This window comes from Hemiscyllium ocellatum, chromosome 33 (assembly GCF_020745735.1).
Source record: "Hemiscyllium ocellatum isolate sHemOce1 chromosome 33, sHemOce1.pat.X.cur, whole genome shotgun sequence".
NCBI classification, from domain to species: Eukaryota; Metazoa; Chordata; class Chondrichthyes; order Orectolobiformes; family Hemiscylliidae; genus Hemiscyllium; species Hemiscyllium ocellatum.
The window spans coordinates 22,993,864-23,018,674 of record NC_083433.1 but is presented as its reverse complement, the minus strand read 5'-3'; the positions used below and the strand labels follow the sequence as shown (position 1 = coordinate 23,018,674).

Below are 24,811 nucleotides of genomic sequence, written 5' to 3'. Positions count from 1 at the left end.
AATATGTTGCTGAAGCTTTTCATCTTGCACTCATCAGGGCAATGCAGGAATGCCAAATTTCAAATGATCATAGTTATTTATACTACAGGAAAATAGGAGCTGATTGGTGGCAAATCAACTCCAGTTAGTCAAGACATTGCCACAGGAGAAAGCATCAAGGAGCTATAGTCGCCCCAAGCTTGTGGATAATTCAAATATTTTGAGCAACAATTAGAAGAAGTTCCTCTTCATCTTATTTCTAAAATATTGGCCTTTTATCTTTCATCCTAGCTTCCCCAACTAGGGGTCTTATATTTACTGTCTATCCCAATAAGACCCTTCAAAATCTTGTACTTTCTGATCAGATCATTTCTCATTCTTCTGAACCCCCGTGAATGTATACACAATTTACTCAGCTTTCATCATAGGGCAGCTGTCTCACTCAGGAACCAATTGAGAAAATTATCTATGCTGCCTCCTAAATATGAGGAGCAAAAAAACAACACAGTTCTAAGTATGACCTGACCAACTCCCTGTAAATTGCAGCAAAACTTGTATGTTCTTGTATTCCGATCCACTTGCAATAAAGGACAATATACTATTTATCTTCCTAAATGTTTGCATTCAAATTTCCTGTGTTCCATTTACAATTATGTCCAAGTTTCTGTAAAATCAACATTTATAAGTTTTGTATTTTTTTTAAAAATCATGTATTTATGTTCTTATGATCAATCAAATTGAATAATTTTGCATATCCCCACAGCATACTCCATCTGCCACTTATTTTATATTCTGCGTGTCTCTTTGCAACCTTTTTGTGTCCTTGTCACAGCTAACAATTCTACATATGATTTGGAGATGCTGGTGTTGGACTGGGGTACACAAAGTTAACAATCACACAACACCAGGGTATAGTCCAAAAGGTTTAATTGGAAGCACTAGTTTTCGAAGCACTTCGAAAACTCGTGCTTCCAATTAAACCTGTTGAACTATAACCTGGTGTTGTGATTTTTAAAATTCTACCTATCTTTGTAATAACAGCAAATTTGGATGCAATGCCCTTGATCTCTTCATCTAAATCATCAATCTAGATTGTAATTAGTGAGACTGCAGACTGATCATTGTGCCAATCCACTCGTAACAGCCTTTCAACCTTAAAGTGTCTTTTTATCCTTACTTTCTGTCTCTGATCAATTAACCAATCCTCCATCAATGCTAATATTATCTCCACTTCTGTGAGTCCTTATCTTTACCTATATGTAGCTCTTTGGAGCCAGTATGTGTTATCTTTAAGGAGATTGATGGAAAAATCTGAGCAGACAATATAAGAGGAGGCGTAATGGAAATCAAGGAGATGAGACAGATGGGTTTCAGTTGGATCCACAAATTAGTGCTGGATTAATTGTTCTCAGTGTGGATCAAACACTTGGCTATCAGGAACACGGTCTCAAAATTTAATAACAGCGTGAAAATCAGTTTAAGAACAAAAGGGCTGTAATAGAGGTAAGGAAGAGATTGGCAGATTAGTTCAATGGGCACGTTGGTATCAGACACAAGTTAATTTGCAAAAGTGTGAAGTTTTGTATTTTCAGTGGGGGAAGAAATGTACAGGTGTAATGGGAAGACCTGCTAGGTGTTGATAATCTAAAAATCCTAATTCATTGGCCTGAATTTCTCTGTCAACAACTGAATAGTTACAGTCGAGAGTGTGTTGCTGGAAAAGCACAACAGGTCAGGCAGCATGCAAGGAGCAGGAGAATCGACGTTTCGGGCCAGAGTCCTTCATCAGGAATGAGGCTAGGACCCTCGGGGGTAGAGAGATAAATAGGAGGGAGGTGGAGCTGGGGAGAAGGTTGCTAAGAGTGCAATAGGTGGATGGAGGTGGGGGTAAAAGTGATAGGTCAGAGATGAGGGTAGAGTGGAGAGGTGGGAAGGAAGATTGACAGGTGGGACAGGTCATGAGGATGGTGCTAAGCTGGAAGGTTGGAGCTGGGGTAAAGTGGGGGGAGGGAAAATGAGGAACTGGTGAAGTCCAATTGATGCCCAGGGGTTGAAGGGTCCTGAGGCAGAAGATAAGACATTCTTCCTCCAGGTGTCGGTTGGTGAGGGAGGAGGCCCAGAACCTGCATGTCTTCGCAGAGTGGGAGGGGGAGTTGAAATGTTCAGCCATAGAGCATTGAGGTTGTTTGGTGCAGGTGTGCCAGAGATGTTCTTGCACAGCACTCTGCAAGGAGGCATCCAGTCTCCCCAATGTAGAGGAGACCGCATTAGGAGCAACGGATACAATAAATTACATGTGGTAGTGCAGGTGAAGTTTTGATGGATGTGGAAGGCCCCTCTGGGGCCTTGGACGGAGGTAATGAGGGAGGTGTGGGTGTAGGTTTTGCAGTTCCTGGGGTGGCAGGGGAAGGTGCCAGGAGGGGAGGGTGACTTGTTAGGGGGCGTGGAACTGAACCAGTTAGTCATGGAGGGAACAGTCTTTCCGGAAAGCGGATAGGGGTGGGGAGGGAAATATATGCCTGGTGGTGGGGTCCATTTGTAGGTGGCGGAAATGTCGGCAGATGATGCAATTTATGAGGAGGTTGGTAGGGTGAAACCTCTGCATAAATCGCACCTCACCTTCCACCCCACCATGATGATGAAGGGCTCTGGCCCGAAACGACAGTTCTCCTGCTTCTCAGATGCTGCCTGACCTGCTGTGCTTTTCCAGCAACACACACTCGACTCTGATCTCCAGCATCTGCAGACCTCACTTTTTCCTAACAGAATAGTTAAACTCTGCTGACCTCAAAGATTTGGAAATTAGTGTAGATGTCCACTTTCCTTTGATTTTAGCATCTGTTGAAGGGCATTTCCGGTGTCCAGAAACAGTGATGTCATCAAATAGCCTCAACAATAATAACATTGCTGGATTCTCACAGACAACAAACCAAGAGTTACAATTATGTTATCATGAATGAAGTAAACACTGAAGAATATTAGGCTGCTTTTAATTAGAAGGATTGGAAATTAATTTCCTTTTTACTTGGGGGAAAGCCCCCCGTAGCTTGGAAAACATTTGTTTCTGTTTACAGAAATCCTGCTAGAAGTTGAATGTATGGAATAATCTATATTAGAGAAAGAAGTCAGTTCATAAAAGTTAGAAAATGGGTTGCCTTGGTGTGAGGGTTTTGGTGTGAAAGTTCAGACCTGTAGTGTTTGATTAGAACCCTGAAGGAGTTACTTGAAGTTGAGAAAGTCAAAGCTCAGTTATGCAAATATGTAACAAAAGAGGCTATCAGACTCACAAGACCACGAATTGGATTAAGTTAAGTTCTTAGATGTGATAGAGAAGTTAAGGAATAATTGTTGGGATAGTTGGAATTTTTAAAATTTTACTGTGCTTCAAAATCTTTCGATTGTGTTATACATTAATAGCTTGGTTTATTCTAATATATCTTGTTTACATTTGCTTAGTAAACTTCTGTTATATTATTAAAACCAAATCTACAGTACAGCAGCTTGTTTCAGAGAAAGAAGCATTTTTTATAAAATATGATCTATCAAACCTAATTTCAATCTGGGTGCTAACAAGAGATTTACAATTCTGAGGGAATCACAGGGAGGAGGTGAAAGGGCAAGTGTTACACCTTCTGTGATCACAAGGAAAGATCCCTGGGAAGGATGGGGTGTATTAGGGTGTCATGGAGAGAATGGTCCCTCCAAAATGGAATTGGTTTTAGATTAGTGCAACAAGCAACAGCATGTGACTCAAAATTGGATTGAATAATCCTTTTCTATACTGATAATGCCTACGATTCAGTTTCAAATCAAAGGCACAAGCTATAATCTACACAAGTACAGTATTCAGTCAAATTCCTGGCACTGTGTTTAGATTGTTGGCTTGTAGCACCACTAGGTGTCACCTCATGGTAATGCAGCTATTGTGTCGCACAAGCAATCTCCTAATCCCATAAATCAATATTCCTTTAACTACTATTGTAACCTATCCTCATGAATGTTTTCAGTTTCAATCACTACATTCCACAACATCTAGATAGGTAATTAGCCCTGAGGACATAGATGACTTTGTTAGGAAAAGTGAAAGACAATTGGTTACACAGTATTGCTCACATCAGGCATTGGGCAAAACAAAGAAGTTGCCCTCGAACCCCCACAGCCAGTGCAGGATTGAACCTGCAGTATTGGTATCCTGTTACAGTAAACTCCAACGTCAAGGTAACTTACTACAATCCTAGTGTAAACACATTTCTTTTCTTACTTATCTAGGGCGGCACGGTGGCATAGTGGTTAGCACTGCTGCCTCACACCGCCAGAGACCTGGGTTCAATTCACCACCTCAAGTGACTGACTGTGTGGAGTATGCACATTCTCCCCGTGTCTGCATGGGTTTCCTCCCACAGTCCAAAGATGTGTCAGTTAGGTGAATTGGCCACGCTAAATTGCCCGTAGTGTTAGGTGAAGGGGTAAATGTATAGGTGGGTGGCGGGTCGGTGTGGACTTGTTGGGCCGAAAGGCCTGTTCCCACACTAAGTAATCTAATCTAATAACTTCCATTTGATTTTATTTCGACATTCCCTAATTCTGGACCTCTTACTCAATGTTCCATTTTCATTTTCATGATTTGGAGATGCCGCTGTTAGACTGGGGTGTGCAAAGTTAAAAATCACACAACACCAGGTTATAGTCCAACAGGTTTATTTGGAAGCACTGGCTTTCAGAGTACTGCTCCTTCATCAGGTGGTTGTGGAGTATGAGATCATAAGACACAGAATTTATAGCAAAAGTTTACAGTGTGATACAACAGAAGTTGTATGTTTAAAAAGACCTGGATTGTTTGTTAAGTCTCTCATCTTTTAGAATGACCATGTTGGTTTCAGTTCTTTCATATGTAAATCCCAGAATCTATGTTAAAGTTACATTCTCAAGTGTTCTTTAACAATAGGTGCCATGTCAGCCCAGATAATGCATTGGAGGTGTGAGGTGCCCTGTGTGAGACTGTCTGTGTCCCAATGTTCAGTCTGATTCTATGCCTAAAAGAGGGATTTACAGAATCTTACATGGATTCATGCAATTTTTGAACAAAATGACATGCAATTCTGCATGTGCAAGTTCACCCCATAAATTTATATGTGGGGTGTGGGGAGGGTGGAGTGAGTGTCTGTGAGAGAGTGTGTGTACCTGTGTGAGTGTAAAGGGGTATAAGTCTGTGAGAGGGTGCATGTGTGGTTGTGAGTGTGTGGGGTGTATATGTGTGAGCGTATGAGAAAGGGTTTGCATGAGTTTATGGGTCTGTAACAGTGCGTCTGTGCACACGTGCTTATGTGCATATATGTGAGAGTGTGTTAATGCAGTGGGGTCACCTGTAGTATGACATGAACCCAAGTTCCCAGTTGAGACCATTCCCATGGGTACTGAACCTGGCTATCAGACTATGCTTGACCATTTTGAGTTGTTGCCTGTCCCGAAGTCCGCCTTGGAGGATGGTCACCCGAAAAAGTTTACAGTGTTGGCGAGACTGAGCAGACGCTACAGCAAGGGTTGAATGGACACCACACAACAATCACTACACAGGAGTGTTCCCTCGCAGACGGAGAACACTTCAGCAGTCCGGGACATTTGACCTTGGACCTTCAGGTGAACACCCTCCAAGGCGGACTTCGGGACAGGCAACAACACAAACTGGCCGAGCAGAGGCTGATAGCCAAGTTCCGTAAGCATGGGGATGGCCTCAACCAGGACCTTGGATTCATGTCACACTACAGGTAACCACTGCACTACACACTCTCTAACACACTCACACATGAGTGCGTGCACACGCGCACACATTCCTACAGACTCATAAACTCACGCAAACCCTCTCTCATACACAAGCTGTCTCGTAGCTCATACATACACACCCCCTACAGTGACACCCATACATGAACCCTTTCACAGACTTATTCCCATTTACACTAACACTCATGGATACACACACTCTCACAGACATTCCCCCTGCACGCACACACACACACACGTTTGTGGGATGAATTTGTACTTGCAGAATTTCGTGTAATTTTACTCAAAAACTGCATGAATTCATGTAAGATTCTATAAATCCCTTTTTCAGAAATAAAATCAGTCTTAACATTGGGGTACAGACAGCTTCACACAGACCACCTCGCGCCTCCAATGCATTATCTGAGCTGACAAGGCACCTATTGTTAAATTTCACTTGAGAATGTAACTTTAAAAAAAGTTCTGGGATTTACATACGAAATGAAACCAACATAGTCATTCCAAAAGATGAGAGACTCAACAAACAATCCAGGTCTTTTTCAACATACAGCTTCTGTTGTATCACACTGTAAACTTTTGCTCTAATTTCTGTGTCTTACGATCTTATACTCCACAACCACCTGATGAAGGAGTAGAGCTCCAAAAGCTAGTGCTTCCAAATAAACCTGTTGGACTATAACCTGGTGTTGTGTGATTTTTAATTTTCTTTTTCATGGCTTTATTAGCTTGATGTGCCGCATTTAACTTCTGTTTAATTTCAAACACCTATGCTTTTCCATATCTCCCAATCTTCCTCATTCAAAATATAAACCAAAATGTAATACGCATGTTGGTCATTGAATTTGTTTTACCATCATGTTCACTCAAACTGCCATCTTATTACTAACGAATAAAAAGTGAGGTCTGCAGATACTGGAGATCAGAGCTGAAAATGTGTTGCTGGTTAAAGCGCAGCAGGTCAGGCAGCATCCAAAGAACAGGAAATTCGACGTTTCGGGCATAAGCCCTTCATCAGGAATGAGGAAAGTGTGTCCAGCAGGCTAAGATAAAAGGTAGGGAGGAGGGACTTGGGGGAGGGGCGATGGAGATGTGATAGGTGGAAGGAGGTCAAGGTGAGGGTGATAGGCCGGAGTGGGGTGGGTGCAGAGAGGTCAGGAAGAAGATTACAGGTTAGGAGGGCGGTGCTGAGTTCGAGGGAATCGACTGAGACAAGGTGGGGGGAGGGGAAATGAGGAAACTGGACAGAACCCCACTGGTTCTCACCTCCAACCCCACCAACCTCCATATACAGCATATCATCCGCCGTCATTTCCGCCACCTCTAAACGGACCCCACCACCAGGGATATATTTCCATCCCCTCCCCTCCCCTATCAGCGTTCCGAAAAGACCACTCCCTCCGTGACTTCCTCGTCAGGTCCACACACCCCACCAACCCAACCTCCAGTCCCAGCACCTTCTCCTGCAACCGCAGGAAATGCGAAACTTGCACCCACACTTCCCCCCTCACTTCTCTCCAAAGCCCCAAGGGATCCTTCCATATCCGCCACAAATTCACCTGCACCTCCACACACATCATCTATTGCATCCGCTGCACCCGATGTGGTTTCCTCTATATTGGGGAGACGGGCCGCCTACTTGCGGAACGCTTCAGGGAACACCTCTGGGACGCCCGGACCAACCAACTCAATCACCCCGTGGCTCAACACTTTAACTCCCCCTCCCACTCCACAAGGACATGCAGGTCCTTGGACTCCTCCATCGCCAGAACATAACAACACGACGGTTGGAGGAAGAGCGCCTCATCTTCCGCCTGGGAACCCTCCAACCACAAGGGATGAACTCAGATTTCTCCAGTTTCCTCATTTCCCCTCCCCCCACCTTGTCTCAGTCGATTCCCTCGAACTCAGTACCGCCCTCCTAACCTGCAATCTTCTTCCTGACCTCTCCGCCCCCACCCCACTCCAGCCTATCACCCTCACCTTGACCTCCTTCCACCTATCACATCTCCATCGCCCCTCCCCCAAGTCCCTCCTCCCTACCTTTTATCTTAGCCTGCCTGGACACACTTTCCTCATTCCTGATGAAGGGCTTATGCCCGAAACGTCGAATTTCCTGTTCCTTGGATGCTGCCTGACCTGCTGCGCTTTAACCAGCAACACATTTTCAGATCTTATTACCAACCCCCAGTGGCTTCCTTTGATAATCCTAATGATCTACTGTGCTTCCAGTTTGAGTCCTGCGTGCATACCTGGCTGCCACTCCTGTGGTGCAGTGGGTGGCACTCTGCCTGTGAACCAGAAGCTCCAGGTTCAAGACCCACTTCGGAACTTGTTGACCACAGAAGTGTATTTATAATGGCCACACAAATTGAATATTAGCTGGCAATTCCTTCCAAACACCCCCATGGCAGGTGGTAAGAGAAGGGAGCAATCTATGGTCAACCAGACACTGAAAGGGAATTGGGATCTCTACTATCGCTATCCATATCTGGCATGTTGCGACAGCGACCCAGACACTCCCAGGGAGCTGTGACACTCCACATCACCACAAGCCTTCAAGGATGGGAAATGGGTTTGTGTTTTGATTCTAAGTTATGGAGTTCTTGTTCTTAGCCGTTGTCTGTGAACCAGGTAATTCATCTCAGCAGCAGGGACTGATGTTTTGGTTGCCAAATTTGTTGATAACATGAAGATTTTTAAAGGAAAGTAGGTTGTTAAGAGCACATGAGGACACTACAGAAGGAATTAGATAGCCAGTGAACAATATGATAAATGAGTTTACTGTGGCAAAATGTAAAATTGTCAATTTTAGCATGAAGAATTAGCAAAAGCATATTATCTAAATGATAGAAGATTACTGAGCTCTGAGATGCAGGCAAATCTAAGAAGTTTTACTGTTTTAATCTCAAAACCTTAGTGTGAAGGAACAAATATTTGGAAACAGTTTAGATGTTATTACTTATTGTGAGGGGAATTGAATGCAAAGATAGAGAGGTTGTGTTTCATATTGGGTTGATGAGATCGCATCTTGGAGTATTGTGTATAGTATTGGTCACTTTATTTAAGATAGGATTAAATGCATTAGAAGCTGTTCAGAGAAAGCTTATCTGACTAATATTGGGAATGAGTGCATTGTCTTAGTGAGGAAAGGTGCGACAGGCTAGGCTTATATCCACTAGAGTTTAGGAAAGTAAGAGGTGTTTGAACCTGAAGGTGGATATGAAAAGGATGTGACCACTTGTAGGAGATTCTAGAACAAGGGTTCACTGTTTCAATATAAGAGATCGCCCATTTAAGACAGGGAAGAGGAAAGTATTTTCTCACAGAAGGTCATACATTCTCAAAAGGTAATGGTGGTAGTCTTGAAATATTTTAAGGCTTAGGCCAGTAGATCCTTGAGAAACAAAGAGGTGAAAAGTTAATAGGAATAGATAGGATTGTGGAGTAATAAATTAACCATGCTTTTATTGCATGGCTGAGCAGGTTTGAGAGGCTGAATGGTCTACTTCTAATTCATGTGTTCATGTTGGAGGGGAGTTTAAGTTGTACAATTCTGTTCTCCAGAGTGCATTGGGAACACAGGACCTGGGCCAAGTGCATTTTGAACCAATCAAGGACAAACTTGGGAATGTTTTGATCCTAACCATCAAGGAGCTGCGGCCATCCCAGGTGCTGGAGAATGTCCGGTGGACTGCACTTTCAAAGCTTCATAACTATCGGAAATCTGTCTCTGCTTTTGAGAGCTTCACTGCCCTGGACATGCTCTTCATGACTTTGAAGGTAATATTATCTTGTAAAAGGATGTTAGGATGCGTAAATGTTGTGCACAGTTTTGTTCTATTCCTCATTGCTTTTGCTTTATAATTCGTATTATCTTTTCACTTAACTCCTCATTTCCCAGACCTGTTTCAGCATGGACTTGAATTGTAAAAATGTACAAACATTCAAACTCTGCTCTGACTCTGAACAACATCGATTAATTTCTGTAGGCTAAAGCTAGTGGAGCAATAAGTGGTTATATAACTGTTTTATGTGTGCTAGTCACTCTGCCCCTCAGCAGACATTAACCCCTTGTCAGGAATGTTTGATGTATATTAAAGGATTTACATTTTTATTATACCGATCTCAGAGGAAATTGCCTCTCCCTCCCATCTCCTCTAATCCTGAATCAATAACCAATAATTCAACAAATCTGCTGCCATTGATCTGATATAATTCACTCCATTGCAGACTCGATCTCACCCCAGGACAGCTGACATGAAACTGCTTTTATTGGCCATTCCCAGTTACAGATCAATGGATAAACCTATCTTTATTCATAAATGTGAGCCCTCATGGACTTCTTCACTATGAAAATTGAGTTCCTTATTTTCCCGTGAGATGTGGGTCCCACTGACAAGGCCACATCTGTTGCCCATCCTTAACTGCCCTTGAATTGAATGCCTTGCTAGTCCATGTCAGAGGGTAACTAAGAGTCAACCACATTGCTGTTGGTCTGAAGTAAAATGTAGGCCAGACCACATAAGAACAGTAAATTTCCTTCTCTAAAGGGCTGTAGTGTATCAGATTGGTTTTAGTAACGATCAGTGGTATTTTGTGATCTCCATCACTGAGACTAGCTTTATGCTCCACATTTTACTAAGTGACTTCATATTCTTGCAGCTGCTGTGGTGTGATTTGAATCTGTGCCCTCAGAGCATTAGCCTGGGTTGCTGGATTACAAATCCAGTGACATGGATTCCAACCTCGGGCAACTGTCTATGTGGGGTTTGCACATTCTCACTGTGTCTGCGTGGGTTTCCTCAGAGTGCCCCGGTTTCCTCCCACAGTCCAAAGATGTGCAGGTTATGTGAATTGGCCATGCTTAATTGTCCATAGTACTAGGTGCATTAGTCAAAAGGTAATGGGTCTGGGTGTGTTACTCTTCGGAGGATCAGTGTGGACTAGTTGGGCCAAAGGGCTTGTTTCCGCACTGTAGGGGATCTAATCTATCACCAGTACACTACTGTCTCTCCTCTCTGTTGTCTCCTAACCTATCCCTGGCTCACTGGATCCCAACGTGTCTAAGGCTCCTCTATGCTAACCCCGATACTGGGTCTCTACCTCTGTTTCTCTACTCTCATTTCCCTTTAAACATCTTCTGAGCTTGCCCTGGCTGTGAGAAGTACATCCTGCCCCTTTGAGCTCCTTCTCATGAAACTACTGACCATCTAATGTCCTATCCTGGGGCTTATGGTAATCCATTGTCTTGTCTCCCAAAGCTTGCCACTTTCCTTTCAAAACGATCACCATTGCTCTAACTTTAAATCCAGTTTGTTGGAGTGGATAGGGTGAAAGGATCTCTTATTTGTTAACAGGAAAAGTTGACCCACTTTGACACTTTTATTTTTGTTCTTCTCCAGGACAAACTGGATTATCACCTGAGAGTCAACCAGGCCTTACCTCCAGGTCTCTACCTCGGTTATCTGAAGCTCTGCAGCTCTGTGGATCAGATTAAAGTCCTCGTTCCATACAGGGTGCCCAACGTACTCTGTCACACCAAGATACGGGACAACAAGAACGTGTCCCGGTAATAGAAATTATCAGAATGTTCCTTTTTATATTCTCAAGCTCTTCAAACTCACTGTCTCTTTTTCTAATTTTGTTCTGCATAAGCTTTTATCCCAAGACATGTCAGATCCTCATGCTCCCACCTCAGTTACCTCTCTCACCCAATGGCCCTCACTCCTTTCTTTGCAAGCTCGTGTCTATTGTCCAAATGGTGATTCCTACCCAGTATTCCAGCCTAAGGTTACCAACTGATCTGGAAGCTTCAGGAATTGAAGAGGATCTCCTGGATAGCCCTCCCTGCAACCAGAATCCATTAATCGGCTAATGGAGTGTGATACCTCTTTGGGATTGGTCTGAGGGGCGTGGTGTTCTCTGGATGGATAAATTACCAATTTTGGGAGCGCACAGCAACAGAGTGGTTAGCAGACAGGAGGATCATGTGACATTACCTCCAAGACTACAACCAGCCACAGCAAAATTGCCTCAGTAACTTGGGCACTTTCTGGCTGATGGATTTCGGCTTCTAGATGGGAACAGCTCTTAGTATTCATGCGATGTGAAACTGAAGGTTTCTTGGTCTGTAATGTAAGCATCTGGGAGATTGGGGAATTGTAAGACTACTCTAAGTTAAATTGCAAGAGTAAGACAGGGGCCATAGTTTCAACCCAGTAAAAGGAAGGGTTGACATGATGAAGATCTTCATTCAGAATGACCAACATGTAGAAAAGAGTCATTCATATAGTGATGGAGAAAAATTCTTTGAATTAATTAAAGGGACAATGAATCTTACACTTGGGGATATTTGTGTCACTTTAGACAAATGAGCCAAGATGGACCTAGTGGATTGCCAATAGTATCAATTCATATTGTGAGGAGACAGTGACATAGTGGGAATTACCTAGGTTGATGTCCAGGGGAATACAGGTTCAAATTCTCACTATGAAAGTAGGTACAATTTAAAGTTGAACCAGCAGTTTTGAAATTCAAAGGTGATCTCAGTAATGGTAACCATGACAACTATTACCAATTATTGTACACGTTCCTCTGGTTCAATAATGTCCTTACCTGGTCTAGCCTATATGTGACTCCAGACCTAAGTCATTATATTTGGCTTTTAACTACCCTCTGAAATGGATGAACAAGCCACTCAATTTGAGGGTTGATTAGGAATGAGCCATAAATCCTGGCCTTGCTAGCTATGGCCATATCCACATAAAGACTAAAGATCCCAAGTGATCTTTTTGTAAATGTCTGTTAACTCACTGGTTGAACTTTTACAGAGACTTCTTTTAGCCTTGTTTAATGCTGTCATAAAGTAATATATCTGTATCAGTCAGCCCAGCTCACAGTCTGTCATCCCCAGCTAATCTTCCTCCTCCCACTGTTGTAACAAACATGCCATCTCTGTACGCTGTACAAGCTGCTGCTAATGGCGAAGATACTGTCACTATCCTCTTCAAAGCAGAAAACTACAGGGCCTGCTCGTCCTAATATGTTAGAGGGTAACCATTGCCTAGTCTAGTTGGAAGACTGTTCTATAGTTAACAATGTGTAGTTTATTGCATGTCAGCAGTTAGTTACAGGTTACACTGATATGATCCACACTTGTTACAGAGATCTTAAGGAAAGCCAAATATTAGGTTTTAGCCTACAAGATCCTAACTTGTGCTGCCCAAAAGTCAAGGGTATTGCCTACAGCATTCCTCTTTATTCATCTTTTCTGGCCTATACTTAAAAAACACCTGTCACTAGGCAAAGTAACTCCACACAACCAAATTCACTGACATATTACCTTTTGGGAAACCCTCTGATTTCCCTGCATCTCTTTCCAAAGCATTTCAAATCAGATTGGCAGTCCAATGTGTGCCAGAGGCATCACAAATATTGTGCCTGGAGAGGCATAAAGTAAATAGACTCATAAACAGCAATAGGCTATGTGTGTCAAACATTTACACAACAATTTCAATCAAGTCCAAAAGTGCCATTCAAGAATGCTGCCATGTCCGATTCATTAAGTTACATTAGACATACCAGCTTGTCTTCAGAGTGCCAGACAATGAACAGTCCATCTCAGTCCAGGCTCCAGTGAGAAACCTTATCTCATTTTGTTGGTTGCAGGGAGGAGTGGGAATGGTTACGAAGTGTGTCATCCCTGACTGATTCTATTGCCACAGAGGGAAACACAGGGAGCTCACTGTGTACTTTTCTAGACGGGCTACGTACAGCTGTGAAAAATCTCCTCCAGCATCTGGACATGGCTCTTGGTCAGGTAATCCCCACTGTGTACAATTTTCACATTGAAGCAATAACCTTTAGCTGTGCAGACAACAGAAGAGCAGTAAGCACTGGGTGGAAAAACTAATTCCAAAATTGTTCTTTTTCATTAGAAATACACAGTAGGTCTGTTCCCATCTCTAAAAGAAGGGGGACAACCTAAATGCTTCCTTAAGATAAAGTGACACAAAGTTTTGAACTTTGATTCAAGCCATCTTTACAAAGCAGGTTTTAAAGATTTGTGAATCTAAGCTGGTTAGATGAAGTTATGTTAAAGACAGCCGGGATCTAAGTAATTGATCAGAAAAGACTCAAGGGGCAGAATGGCCTCCTCCTCTTCCTTTCAAGTGCTGATGAACCCGTTCTGTATTTACAGAATATTCTATTTTGGGTTCATTTTTTATAGTTCTTTAACGATCGACCTGAGAGATCCTTCCAAGCCAACCTGACAGTTATGGTACACACAGGTACCAGGTTGGTCACCTGATCCACTGTGGTGACCAGGTGTGGGCAATGGAGTTGTTACATTGGTACAGGAGGGAGAATCCTTCTCTGAAATTAAGCATTGCTTAAATAGTCCTGAATTGAGAATACTTTTAGCAAGTTATTGCCCAACTCCATTTGCCCTAGTGGTATATATGAGGTGTTTTCTTGAACGTCTTCAGTCCATATAGTACACCCACTCCCTGTTAGGGAGGGAGTTCCATGAGTTTGACTCCGTTACGGTGAAGGAGCTATGATATATTTCCTAGTCAGGATATGTGCCTTGGAGAGGAAGTGCAACTGGTGGTGTCGCAGTGCAACCGATGCACTTAATGTCCAGATGGTAGAGACTGCGCGTTTGGAAGACACAGTTGAAGAAGTCTTGATAAGTGCTGCAGTGCATATTATAGATGATACACACTGCCACTATTGAGCATCAATGGTGGAAAGAGGGACTGTTTAATGTGTTGGTTGGGTTGTTTTATACTGGATCATGTCAAGCTTCTTCAGTGTTGTTAGAGCTGTACTTATCCTGGCAAGTGTGAAATATTCCACTCCTCACGTATGCCTTGTAAATGGTGATAGCCTTTGGGAGGATCGAGATAAATTACTCACTGCAGAATTCCCAGCTTTTGGCCTGCTCTTGTAGACAAAATTTTGTGTTGCAAGTCCAGATGCGCTTCTGGTCAATTTCAATTTAGCAGAGGAGGACAAAGGGATTGAATAAGAAGGGAGAAATATAGTACAAGAGTAAGCTTGCAGGATACATACAAACTAATTTCAAAAGCATCTGCAGGTATGCGAAGAGAAAAAGATTGGTGATGACAGTTATAGGTCCCTTACAGTCAGAAGCAGGGAAATTATATTGAGGAACAAAGAAATGGCAGACCAATTAAATACATATTTGGTTCTGCCTTCACAAAGTGGGACACAGATAATGTCACAAAAGTGTTGGAGAACACAGGATGTAGTGAAAGGGAGGAACTGAAAAAATCAATTTGCAGATAAATGGTGTTAGGAAATTATGGATTGAAGGTCCATAATTCCTCAGTGCCCAATAATCCACATCACAGAGTACTTAAGGAAATGGCTGTAGAAATAGTGGATGCATTGGTCATCATCTTTCATGAATTAGAGAATGGCTAATATAACTCCACTGTTGAAACAAGGAGGTAGAGAGAGAAAACGGAATCATAGACTGGTTAGCCTAATGTCAGCAGTGGGGAAAATGTTAGAGTCCATTCTAAAAGATTTAATAGCAGAGCACTTGGGAAATGGTAACAGGATTGGACAGAGTCTGCATGGATTTATGAAAGGGAAATCATGCTTGACAAATTTACTAGAATTTTGTGAATGTAACTAGTAGAGTTGATAAGGGGGAGCTGGTGAATATGATCTGCTTGAGTTTTCAGAAGGCTTTATTAAGGGCCTACATAAGAGATTAGCATTTAAATTAAAGTGCATGGAACTGGGGGTGATTACTATCTTGGATAGAGAACTGTTTGGCAGACAGGAAACAAAGAGTAGGAATAAACAGGCCTTCCAAGTGGCAGGGCAGGGACTAGTGGAGTACCACAACACTCAATGTTTGGACCCAAACTATTCACAACATATATTCATGATTTAGCAAACTAAATGCAATATCTCCAAGTTTTTGGACAACAAGCTGGGTGGGAAACTGAGTTGTTGGGAGGATTCAGAGATGCTTTAGTATAATTTGGACAAGTTGAGTGAGTGGACATTTGCTTGGGAGATGAAGTATAAAATGGATAAGTGAGAGGTTATCCACTTTGGTAGTAAAATCTGGAAGGCAGATTATTATCTGAATGGTGATAGATCACAATAGGTGGACGTGCAACAAAACCTGGATGTCCTTGTACTTTTTCATGTACTAGAATGTATGAATGTAGGTTCAGCGGATAAATGACATGTTAGCCTTCATTATGAGAGGATTTGAGTACAGGTGCAAGGATATCTTGCTGCAGTTGTACAAGGCCTTGGTGTGATCACACCTGGAGTATTGTGTTCAGTTTTGGTCTTCACATCTGAGGAAGGATGTTCTGCCTCTGAAGTGAGTGCAGCAAAGGTTGATTCCTAAGGTGACAGGACTGACACATGAGGAGAAGTTGAATTGGTTAGGATTATACTCACTGGAGGTTAAAAGAATAAAGAGGGGACCTCATGGGTACCTATCAAATTTCAAAAGGGTAATTGAAGAAAGGATGATCCTGATGATCACAGAGTCCAGAACCACAGGTCATAACTTGAGGATATAGGGTAGGCCAGTTAGGACTGAAATGAGGAGAATTTTTTTCTCCCAGACAGTGGTGAGGCTATGAAATTCCCTACCACAGAAAGTGGTTGAGGCCAAAACATTGAATATTTCCAAGAAGGAGGCAGATATAGTTCTTAGGGCTAAAGAGGTCAAAGAACAATGGGAGAAAGCAGGAACAGGTTTGGATGGTCAGCCATGATCACATTGAATGGCAGAGAAGGCTTAAATGGCCGAATGTCTCCTCCTCCTGTTTTCTATTTGGATTACTGAGTCACACTCATTCAACTCATTTTATTTGGGTATGAAGATTTCAGAGCCGAATTGTAGCCTGAAAGTTTTCTCTGTTTTTAGGCTGCAGATTTTCGTCTGTACACCCAGGAAGTGTTAGAGTTTGGACATGAAGTCTCCTTCCTCCTGTTGCTGCCTCCCTCAGATGATGTGTGCTCAGCCCCAGGACAGGATGGACATCCCTCAGGGTTTCTGACCCTGCCACTTCAAATCTTCGAGCTTGGTGGGTAAGGCCATTGTGAACTGATTTACGTCCATGTGAAGTATAGGAACAGGAGCAGACCATTCAGCCTTTTAAGCCAGTTCCACATTCTGTTAGAACATGCTTATCCTCAATGTATGTACCTTAGTTCCATAACTTTGTTACCCCCTTTTCTAACACAAAGCTGAGATCAATTAATATTGGGGTCGAGAGTGTGGTGCTGGAAAAGCACAGCAGGTCAGGCAACATAGAAGGAGCAGGAGAATGGACGTTTCAGGAATGCAGGGCTTATTCTCCAAATGTTGATTCTGCTGCTCCTTGGATGCTGCTTGACCAGCTGTGCTTTTCCAGCACCACACTCTTGACTCTGATCTCCAGCACCTGCAGTACTCACTTTCTCCTCATCAGTTATTATTGCACTGTGATCAACACAAGATCTTCCTCACCTGTAGGTTCCACTTCTCACTTTTTCTCAGAACTAGGAAGACTTTAGATGAGGTGATTTTTGACAGTTTCATGGTGCGTATGGGCCTTACGCAAAAAAAATCCACTAAGTTGGACATTCCGTCCAAGAATTCTGCCTATGTCTTGTTATGGACCAGACAAAACCCCTTAAAATGTATTAAGAAGATAGCCTAGATCCTAATTTGTTCTCATTTTAAAGGTAAGTGTAAGACGTTGCGTTCCTGATGCAATCCAATTGGTCAAACTATTCTATTTTAATCAACACATAGTTTATTTTTACACTACAGTTAAAATACAAATGAAACAAAGAAAAGAATTGGCTTAACTGTAAATTTATCAAAATACTAATATATAAACTGCTACTAGTTAACTGTTCCAATATGGTAATATCCCATAAACACACCCTTGGCAAAGGCAAATAGATTGTCTCACATATAATTCAAGCAACAGGAAAAGAACCCTGGCTTTTAGCTGTAGCAGAGAGAGAGATAAGAACTTCCACATCCAGCTTCAAGACCCCAGTAGCTGCTACTAAAAGCTAAAACTAGAAATCCTGGTTTTGTGGGAACTTGGGCCCACCAAATCAAGGTGCTTTTATTGTTCGAATTTTTTTTAAAAACCCAAGACTTCACAATTTGTTTATTTTTTTGGCTTTGATCTGTCACCTCTGACTTAGCCTTTCTTCGTAAACAAAACTAGGACAAAATACACCTCTTCAAGCCACAGTATCTTTGTAGCCTGAAAATAGTAAAATTCTCTGACCCAGTAGGGAATGTTGTCCCAAACTGGGGAGTGAGATACATTTGTTAATGTGGAGATGAGGGGTTTTATCCTGCAAATAAAGGTCACTCTGTACAAAATTAATTAATTAACTGTGAAGCGCTTTGGGAACATCCTATGGTCTTGAAAGGTCCTATATTTATATAAGTCTTTCTAATCTCTGATCGGGGGTGCTTGAAATCGGAGGGGAAATGTATCAAATTAGTACCACTGACCGCATTTTCTAAAAAAGAATTGAAGGAAGACTCCAAACATAGCAATAGATTTGTTACTCTCCTTACTTAGTTCCTGGCGAATATAGAGCTAGGGCCACAAACACAGGATAAGGGGTCAACCATTTTGGGATGAGGAGAAACTTCTTCACTCAAGGTTGTAAAATTTGGAATTCTGTATTTCAGATTGCTGTGGATGTTCAGGCAATAAGAATATTCAAGCGAACAATTGACATTTGGGAACTGAGGAAAACATGGGTTGGGAAAGTGGTGTCATTTTAGAGGATCAGCCATGATTCACCATGGAGATACACAGCCACAAAGGTTAAATTATGAGCAAAGATTACATTGATTAGTTTGTATTCCCTTACATATAGAAGGTTAAGAAAGGTGATCTAACTGAAATGCTTAAGACAATCAGAGTTGTAAAATAGCAACTTTCAGGATTCAGTATTTTGGCCACTTGAGTCTGTTCTAAGACTTAATTAAATCATGGCTAATCTGTCAAATCCATGTACTCAGCTTTGCACATATCTGCCTGAATGCTGTCCTATGCTGTATCATATTATGATGATACACAATAAAACCAAGAGACTTGGTGAATTCATCCAAAACAAGAGGGCACAGATATTTTTAATCAGCCATTTGTTCACTCCTTGTTCATTTATAAAAATCTAACCTCTAACAACTGGTTATTACAGTGCATTTCTCGACCTACGAGCAGGAGCTCTTCACAAAGTACTGCCAGGCTTCAATTTTATTGGAACTTGACTCGCTGCTGTCACAACAAGCTTTGAGAGAAGCTATAGATAACACTGAATTAATTGAAGCAAAGGAGAAACACAGACAAATTATAGACCTTATTCAGGTAAATGGTACCTTTAACAGCATGTTCCATCTCTTGAAACAGTCATGGCATTATACAGTGATGAGACCTGCTTTCCTTATCATTCCTTCCTCATTCACTCAATCTTCCCTTTATCCCTCCATCCCTTCCTCCCTCTTTCTCCTTTCCTCTTACTCCCTTCGGCCATCTCTCCACCTTTCCCTCTCTCCCTCCCCTCATTCCATCTGTCTGTCTCTTATGACCTCTCCATGTCATCCCTTCTCAACACCTCTCTCATTCCTTCTTCTTCCTCCCCTTGCTCCCAGCCTCTCCCATGCCTTCCTCCCTCCTCCTCTCCCTCAATTTTTCTCTTTATTCATCCCTTCCTTCCTCTTCGTCACTTCTCTCTCTCTCTCTCTCTCTCTTTCCATCCCTTCCTTCTCTATTCCTTCTCTCCCTTTTTCATCATTCCATCCCTATTTCATACAATATTTACAAACAAATTAAATCTGTTTCAATTTTAGCAATTGGATGACATTTGGAGGGAGGTCCGTTGGATTACAGATGTACTACAGTATGCTCGGTACAGACAACCTCCCACTGGCACACCTCTGTGCTGGATCCTGGAGATTTCAAGTATGGTGGGGGTAGATGAGAAACCAGAATCGGTCACAGAGCATGTGAATTCCACTGCCTGTTCTCCAGTTGAAGACAGGAAGAGGGAACATCCAGGTGAGCTTCCATTGAATAAAACAGATGGAAACTGGTGGGGCTCAGGTCTGTTTTTATTTGTGGGATATGAGCATTGCTGAGAAGACTGTCCTACCCTTGGTTTATGGAGAAACCTGCAGGTTGGGTCCTTTCAGATGATCAACCATATTGCTACAGGTCTGGAGTCATTTGTAGGCCAGTGTTGCTAAAAGTTAAATATTCATCAGTCAACTTGTTTCAGAGATGAAACTTGATTGGGATTTTTCTCCCCCAATTATCTTCAAGTATTTATTCAACACAGTATTTTGATGGATAGAACTGTCCCAATTGGACAAGCAATAACTGTCTTGGGGAATGGTGTCAGGTTTGCCTGCTCTTCTCAGTCATAAGGTGTAATTTCAAGTTCCGTTCCAGAAATTGAAGCCATCAATGCAGGATTAATTTGACTCGAATGAAGTTTCTGTCATTCTGTTAATTGGAAACCTAAGGTTTCTTATTGTCTGTCCTCTCAGGTGATCTAAACCATCCCCTTGCTCCTTGTGAAGAACCAGGGAGTTCTTCTGGTCTCTGAGCAACATTTATTGAAGATTAGAATGTGAAACTCAATACTACAAGACATGAGATGGAGGCTCAAAAGGAAACTAGATAATTAAATAAGAGAAAATATATGCTAAAAGGCTGAAATATGTAGCTGGAATCAGGCAAGACTTGTGAAGAGTATAATGGCTGGCACAGACTAATTAGGCCAAATTGTCTTTCTCTTCGCTATTGGTTATACATAATATATAGCAACAAAAGAACAGCAGGTTGTCAAATTCTCCACCAAATTAAAATGTCTTCTATATATCTATCCTGTCAACCCTTGCATAATACCCTGGTCATGTGTCCCACTTCTGGGAATTCCCTGTGTGTAAATTGTGACTTAAGTTTGCTACATTATACAGTGCTAAGTCCCCAAATTGTACTTCATTGGAGGTGGTACTTTGAACCATCCTGAGATTGTAAAAATGCTATATAAATGCAAATTCAGTTGTTTCTCCCTCTAAATATTTAAACTCTAACTGAATCATTGTGTGCACTTTGGGATTCAAAGTCTTAGAGGTGCATTCTTCTGACTGGACACTCTTAAGCTTAGCAGTCATAAATTGATACAGCACAGAATGAGCCCATTTGGCCTATTGTACCTATTCTGCTTCTTCAAAGGAGCTCCCCAATTAGTTACATGCCCCTGCATTTGCCCGACAGTTTGGCATATTTTTGTTCTTTTATGTATTCCAATTCCTTATTGAAAGTTCTTGTTGAATGTGCCTCCATTCAGAAAGAACATACCGATCAGAATAAGGCTCTGTCTAAAACTCTCCTCATCTTCAATCATAGATTTAAAGTAAAGGGTAAAAGATCCTGTGTTCATGTGTGAGCAGAAACAATTAGTCCTTTATTAAAATTCATCAATATTTTGAACACCTGCATTAAATCTCTCCTACACCTTCTCTACTCTAAGGAGATCAATCCCACCTTCTTCAGTTTCTCCACAGAACACAACTCCCTCATTGCTGGTATCATTCTAGTAAAGTATTCCCTGTATCCTCTCCTTGGCTTTGACAAGCTTCCAAGGTCTGGTGCCTAAAATTGGACACAATACTCCAATATAGATCTAACTAATATTTTATTAAAGTTTAGCATAATTTGCATCATGTGAGCACATTTCAAAGTTACAAAAGGAGGATGTTGTTAAATACAAGAGGTTAAAATGTTGGTTGGACAGAGTTCATGCATATGTGTTTCTGGTCAGAGATTTATGCCAGATCACACAACAGGAAAGTCCAGCTCCGCTGATTATTTGCCTCCACATCCACCCAGTGAAGTACTTAATCAGTTACCCCTTCATTAACATAGAACTTGATAGAAACCTTTAAAATTATGCAAGGGTTGATAGAGTAGATATAAAGAAGCCATTTTAATTTGCTGGAGAATTTGATAACCTACTGTTCTTTTCCAGCACCACACTCTGGACTCTGATCTCCAGCATCTTCAATCTTCACTTGCTTCTCCTTACCCTGAGGTTGTGCCCACCTGTTCTAGATTTGCAGTAGAAACAGCTTCTCAGTATCTGCCCAATCAAGCCCCTTCAGAAGCTTGTATGTTTCAGTGACATCACTTCTCATTCTTCTTAATTTCAGAAGATATAGGATGACTTAATTAGATTTGTGTCTGCAATTCTTTTCAGAGTGTAAAGAAATTACAGATGAAGATGATGTTTTCTGGCCAATGGAGAGAGACTGTGATTCGAAACTCTCCCTGAGCTCTGATCAACTGGACTGGGTGGACCCCCAGGGCAGTGAGCACCATCACTCCAGGACAAGCATTGCAATGGACACAGACAGTAAAAAACCATTGCAGCATGTAGATCTCCACAGAGGACAGCACAGACACAAGGGAGCTGACAGAGAGTTCCATCGGACTGGGAGTCTGGAATTTACCGAGCGGACACTGAAGGAAGCCAGCGCCTACAAATTCTGGTCACAGCCAGGATCAATGGATGAAGGCACTGAGGAGTTTGATCGTGAAGGACCATACAGTTTCAGCAGTGAGATTGTCCGACACATCAGTCTGCCTGGATGCAGTCTGGTTGAGTGGATCAAGACATCGCAGGAGACTTAAGAATCCTGTTACCTTAAAGTTGGACTCATCGTTCCAATGTAAATTATTTCTTGCTCTGAGTAAAGAGTCTCAAGTATCTTTAAGGTGTTTTTTGGAAAGAGTGGAGGGGTCACTTGGACATTGCAGTGAGTTAGATACTAGCCTGTGTTTCCTGAGACTTGCAGTTCGGTTCAGATAGAAGGGGTCAGGCTCTTCTGTCTTGGTTAGGTGAGTGTGGGAGGTCTCCTCAGGGCACCTCAGTCAGAATTGTAAAAGGCAGAGCATGGTAGTTGTGGCAAGTGGAGATAGTCACATCCATCTTCTTCTCAAGTTGGGAATTGAAGCATATTTGTGGGATGATCTTGAATGAGGTTAGCTCCCCCTCTAGCCAAGCTTTCAAAGAGAAACGGACATGGTTTCAGGAGCAGTAGATCCTACAAGAATCAAGATGCTCAGTCTTTGAAGAGCAAATTTCTGTCAACAGTTTGATGTATCAATTATTTACTAATTCCCAGCATTTGTGGTATGTTTATCCTTTAATATCATCAAATTGTAGAATAATTAGCAATGAAGTAGGCAGTTCAACCCATTGTGTTTGCATTATCTCTTGAAAAAAATCTCTCCTGTTAGTCCCACACTGACCGTGTATTCCCCATTGTCCTGCAAACTTACCCATATTTATCCAGTTCTCTTCTGAAAATTCTATTGAAATTGCATCCACTATTTGATTTAATTTATTGTTGTCACATATACCTTGGTACAGTAAAAAGTTTTGTTTTGCGTGTAGTACAGACAGATTATACCATACAAGGACATATAGATCATAAGGTGATCAACAACTTGTGCAGATGTATCAGATTGCATAAGTTGAATCAAGATATATCAGTCTATAACAGGTACATCAGGCCATCGATAGAGTTATGATAGATTGTGTACAGTTTATCACATGTGCCGTGTATCCATCACCCTTTCAGGGACTGTGATTCAGATCAGCAACTCAGTTAGCCCTCATGTTGACCCTGACTCATTTACCAGTTACTTAATGTTGGCTGAGAGATTTGGAGCCTGCAAACTCCAAGCCCTGCAAAATACCTTCACTGCCCAGGCTGCTCCGTGATGTTTGTACTTGTTCCTTATTTGCTGGTGTGTATGTTGTGGGCTTGGAAGGCTGGAAGATCTAAGCTCTGTTCTCATTGGTGGATAATTCAGAATGTTAATTAGCATCAACAAGAAGCTACGTTTATTTAGTACCCTTAATGTTGAAGAATCATTGAACAGACTAAGTTTGACAATGAGCCATTGAAGGAAATATTAGGACAGTTGACCAAAAACTGAGACATGCAAGATAATGACGCTGCAATTATAAACTTCATAGAGGTCCCTGGTTGCATCATTCAGCTCTTCAGGAATGTATTATCACTTTATGAAGGATTTTAATTTTTCTGCACAGCATGTACTGATGCCCATTCAAGTGGCACATATCCAGTTGCAGGACTCAGAGAATGCTATTGTAAAATGAACAAAGAGTAGACCAAGGAAACTCAATTCCTGTTTTATTTAAACCTTGAACTTCCTTGCTTAAGATTCATTCAGAACTGCAGCAGCACTAAATTCACTTTTGTCAGGCTTTGTTCAAGTAAATCGAGGTCAGTCGATCTGTGTACAGATGCATTGAGTTATGTACAAGTGTGTTGAGCTATGTACAGGTTGATGCAAGTTAATCCAGACTGCATACAGGAATGCCAAATTGTAATGGTATGTCAGACTGTGTGCAGTATATTAAGGTATGTTGTGTTGTATACAGGATTAAAGTATGTCAGACTGTACATGCTTGTAAAATCATGTAGAGACTTGTTGAACTTGTGTAGATATTTCAGATTGCATAAATTGAATCAAGATATGTCAGTCTGTAACAAGTATATCAGACCATCTGTAGGTGTATGACGGATTGTGTACAGTTTATCACAATATATGCACAGATCTCGATCTCTGTGTGTGTGTGCGCGCGCGCGCGTGTGCATGCATGTGTGGGAATCTCAGGGCCATGTGTGCAGGCATCCCAGGGCCCATGCGCGGGTTCTTGGGGCTGCGTGCCCAGGGATACTGGGGCCGTGTGCGCAGGGATCTCAGGGCTGTGTGTGCAGCTTCTGAGTGGGGCTTGACCCACAATCTTGGAGGCAAGCTGCTTTTCACTGAGGCCACCTTGTCACATTACTTGGTTAGAATTAGCTTAGTTTGTAAATACCCATCAGATAGTGTGTTGCAAAACGACTCAGAGTCTTGCATAACTCTGTTAATATGCACATGTTACATGCACCTTGTGATCTTGAACCATGGACAGTGATGGT

The 24,811-nt window shown here is 41.9% G+C and overlaps 1 protein-coding gene across 3 annotated transcripts in view; it reads left to right on the top strand.

Moving 5' to 3' along the window:
• The window catches only part of LOC132831237 (ankyrin repeat and fibronectin type-III domain-containing protein 1-like), a 125,111-nt gene extending 100,771 nt beyond the window's left edge, over positions 1–24,340 (top strand). The window contains exons 13-19 of one of the 3 annotated variants that reach the window (XM_060849246.1): positions 9,322–9,537; positions 11,160–11,326; positions 13,426–13,576; positions 16,691–16,850; positions 18,988–19,154; positions 19,637–19,844; positions 22,051–24,340. In XM_060849246.1, the coding sequence (XP_060705229.1) occupies positions 9,322–9,537; positions 11,160–11,326; positions 13,426–13,576; positions 16,691–16,850; positions 18,988–19,154; positions 19,637–19,844; positions 22,051–22,484 (1,503 nt within the window). In that variant the 3' untranslated portion in view covers positions 22,485–24,340. Of the gene's footprint in view, positions 1–9,321; positions 9,538–11,159; positions 11,327–13,425; positions 13,577–16,690; positions 16,855–18,987; positions 19,155–19,636; positions 19,845–22,050 lie in introns of those variants that run through there. The other 2 variants (XM_060849249.1, XM_060849247.1) reach the window with 2 other exon arrangements.
• Positions 24,341–24,811: the final 471 nt, after the last annotated feature.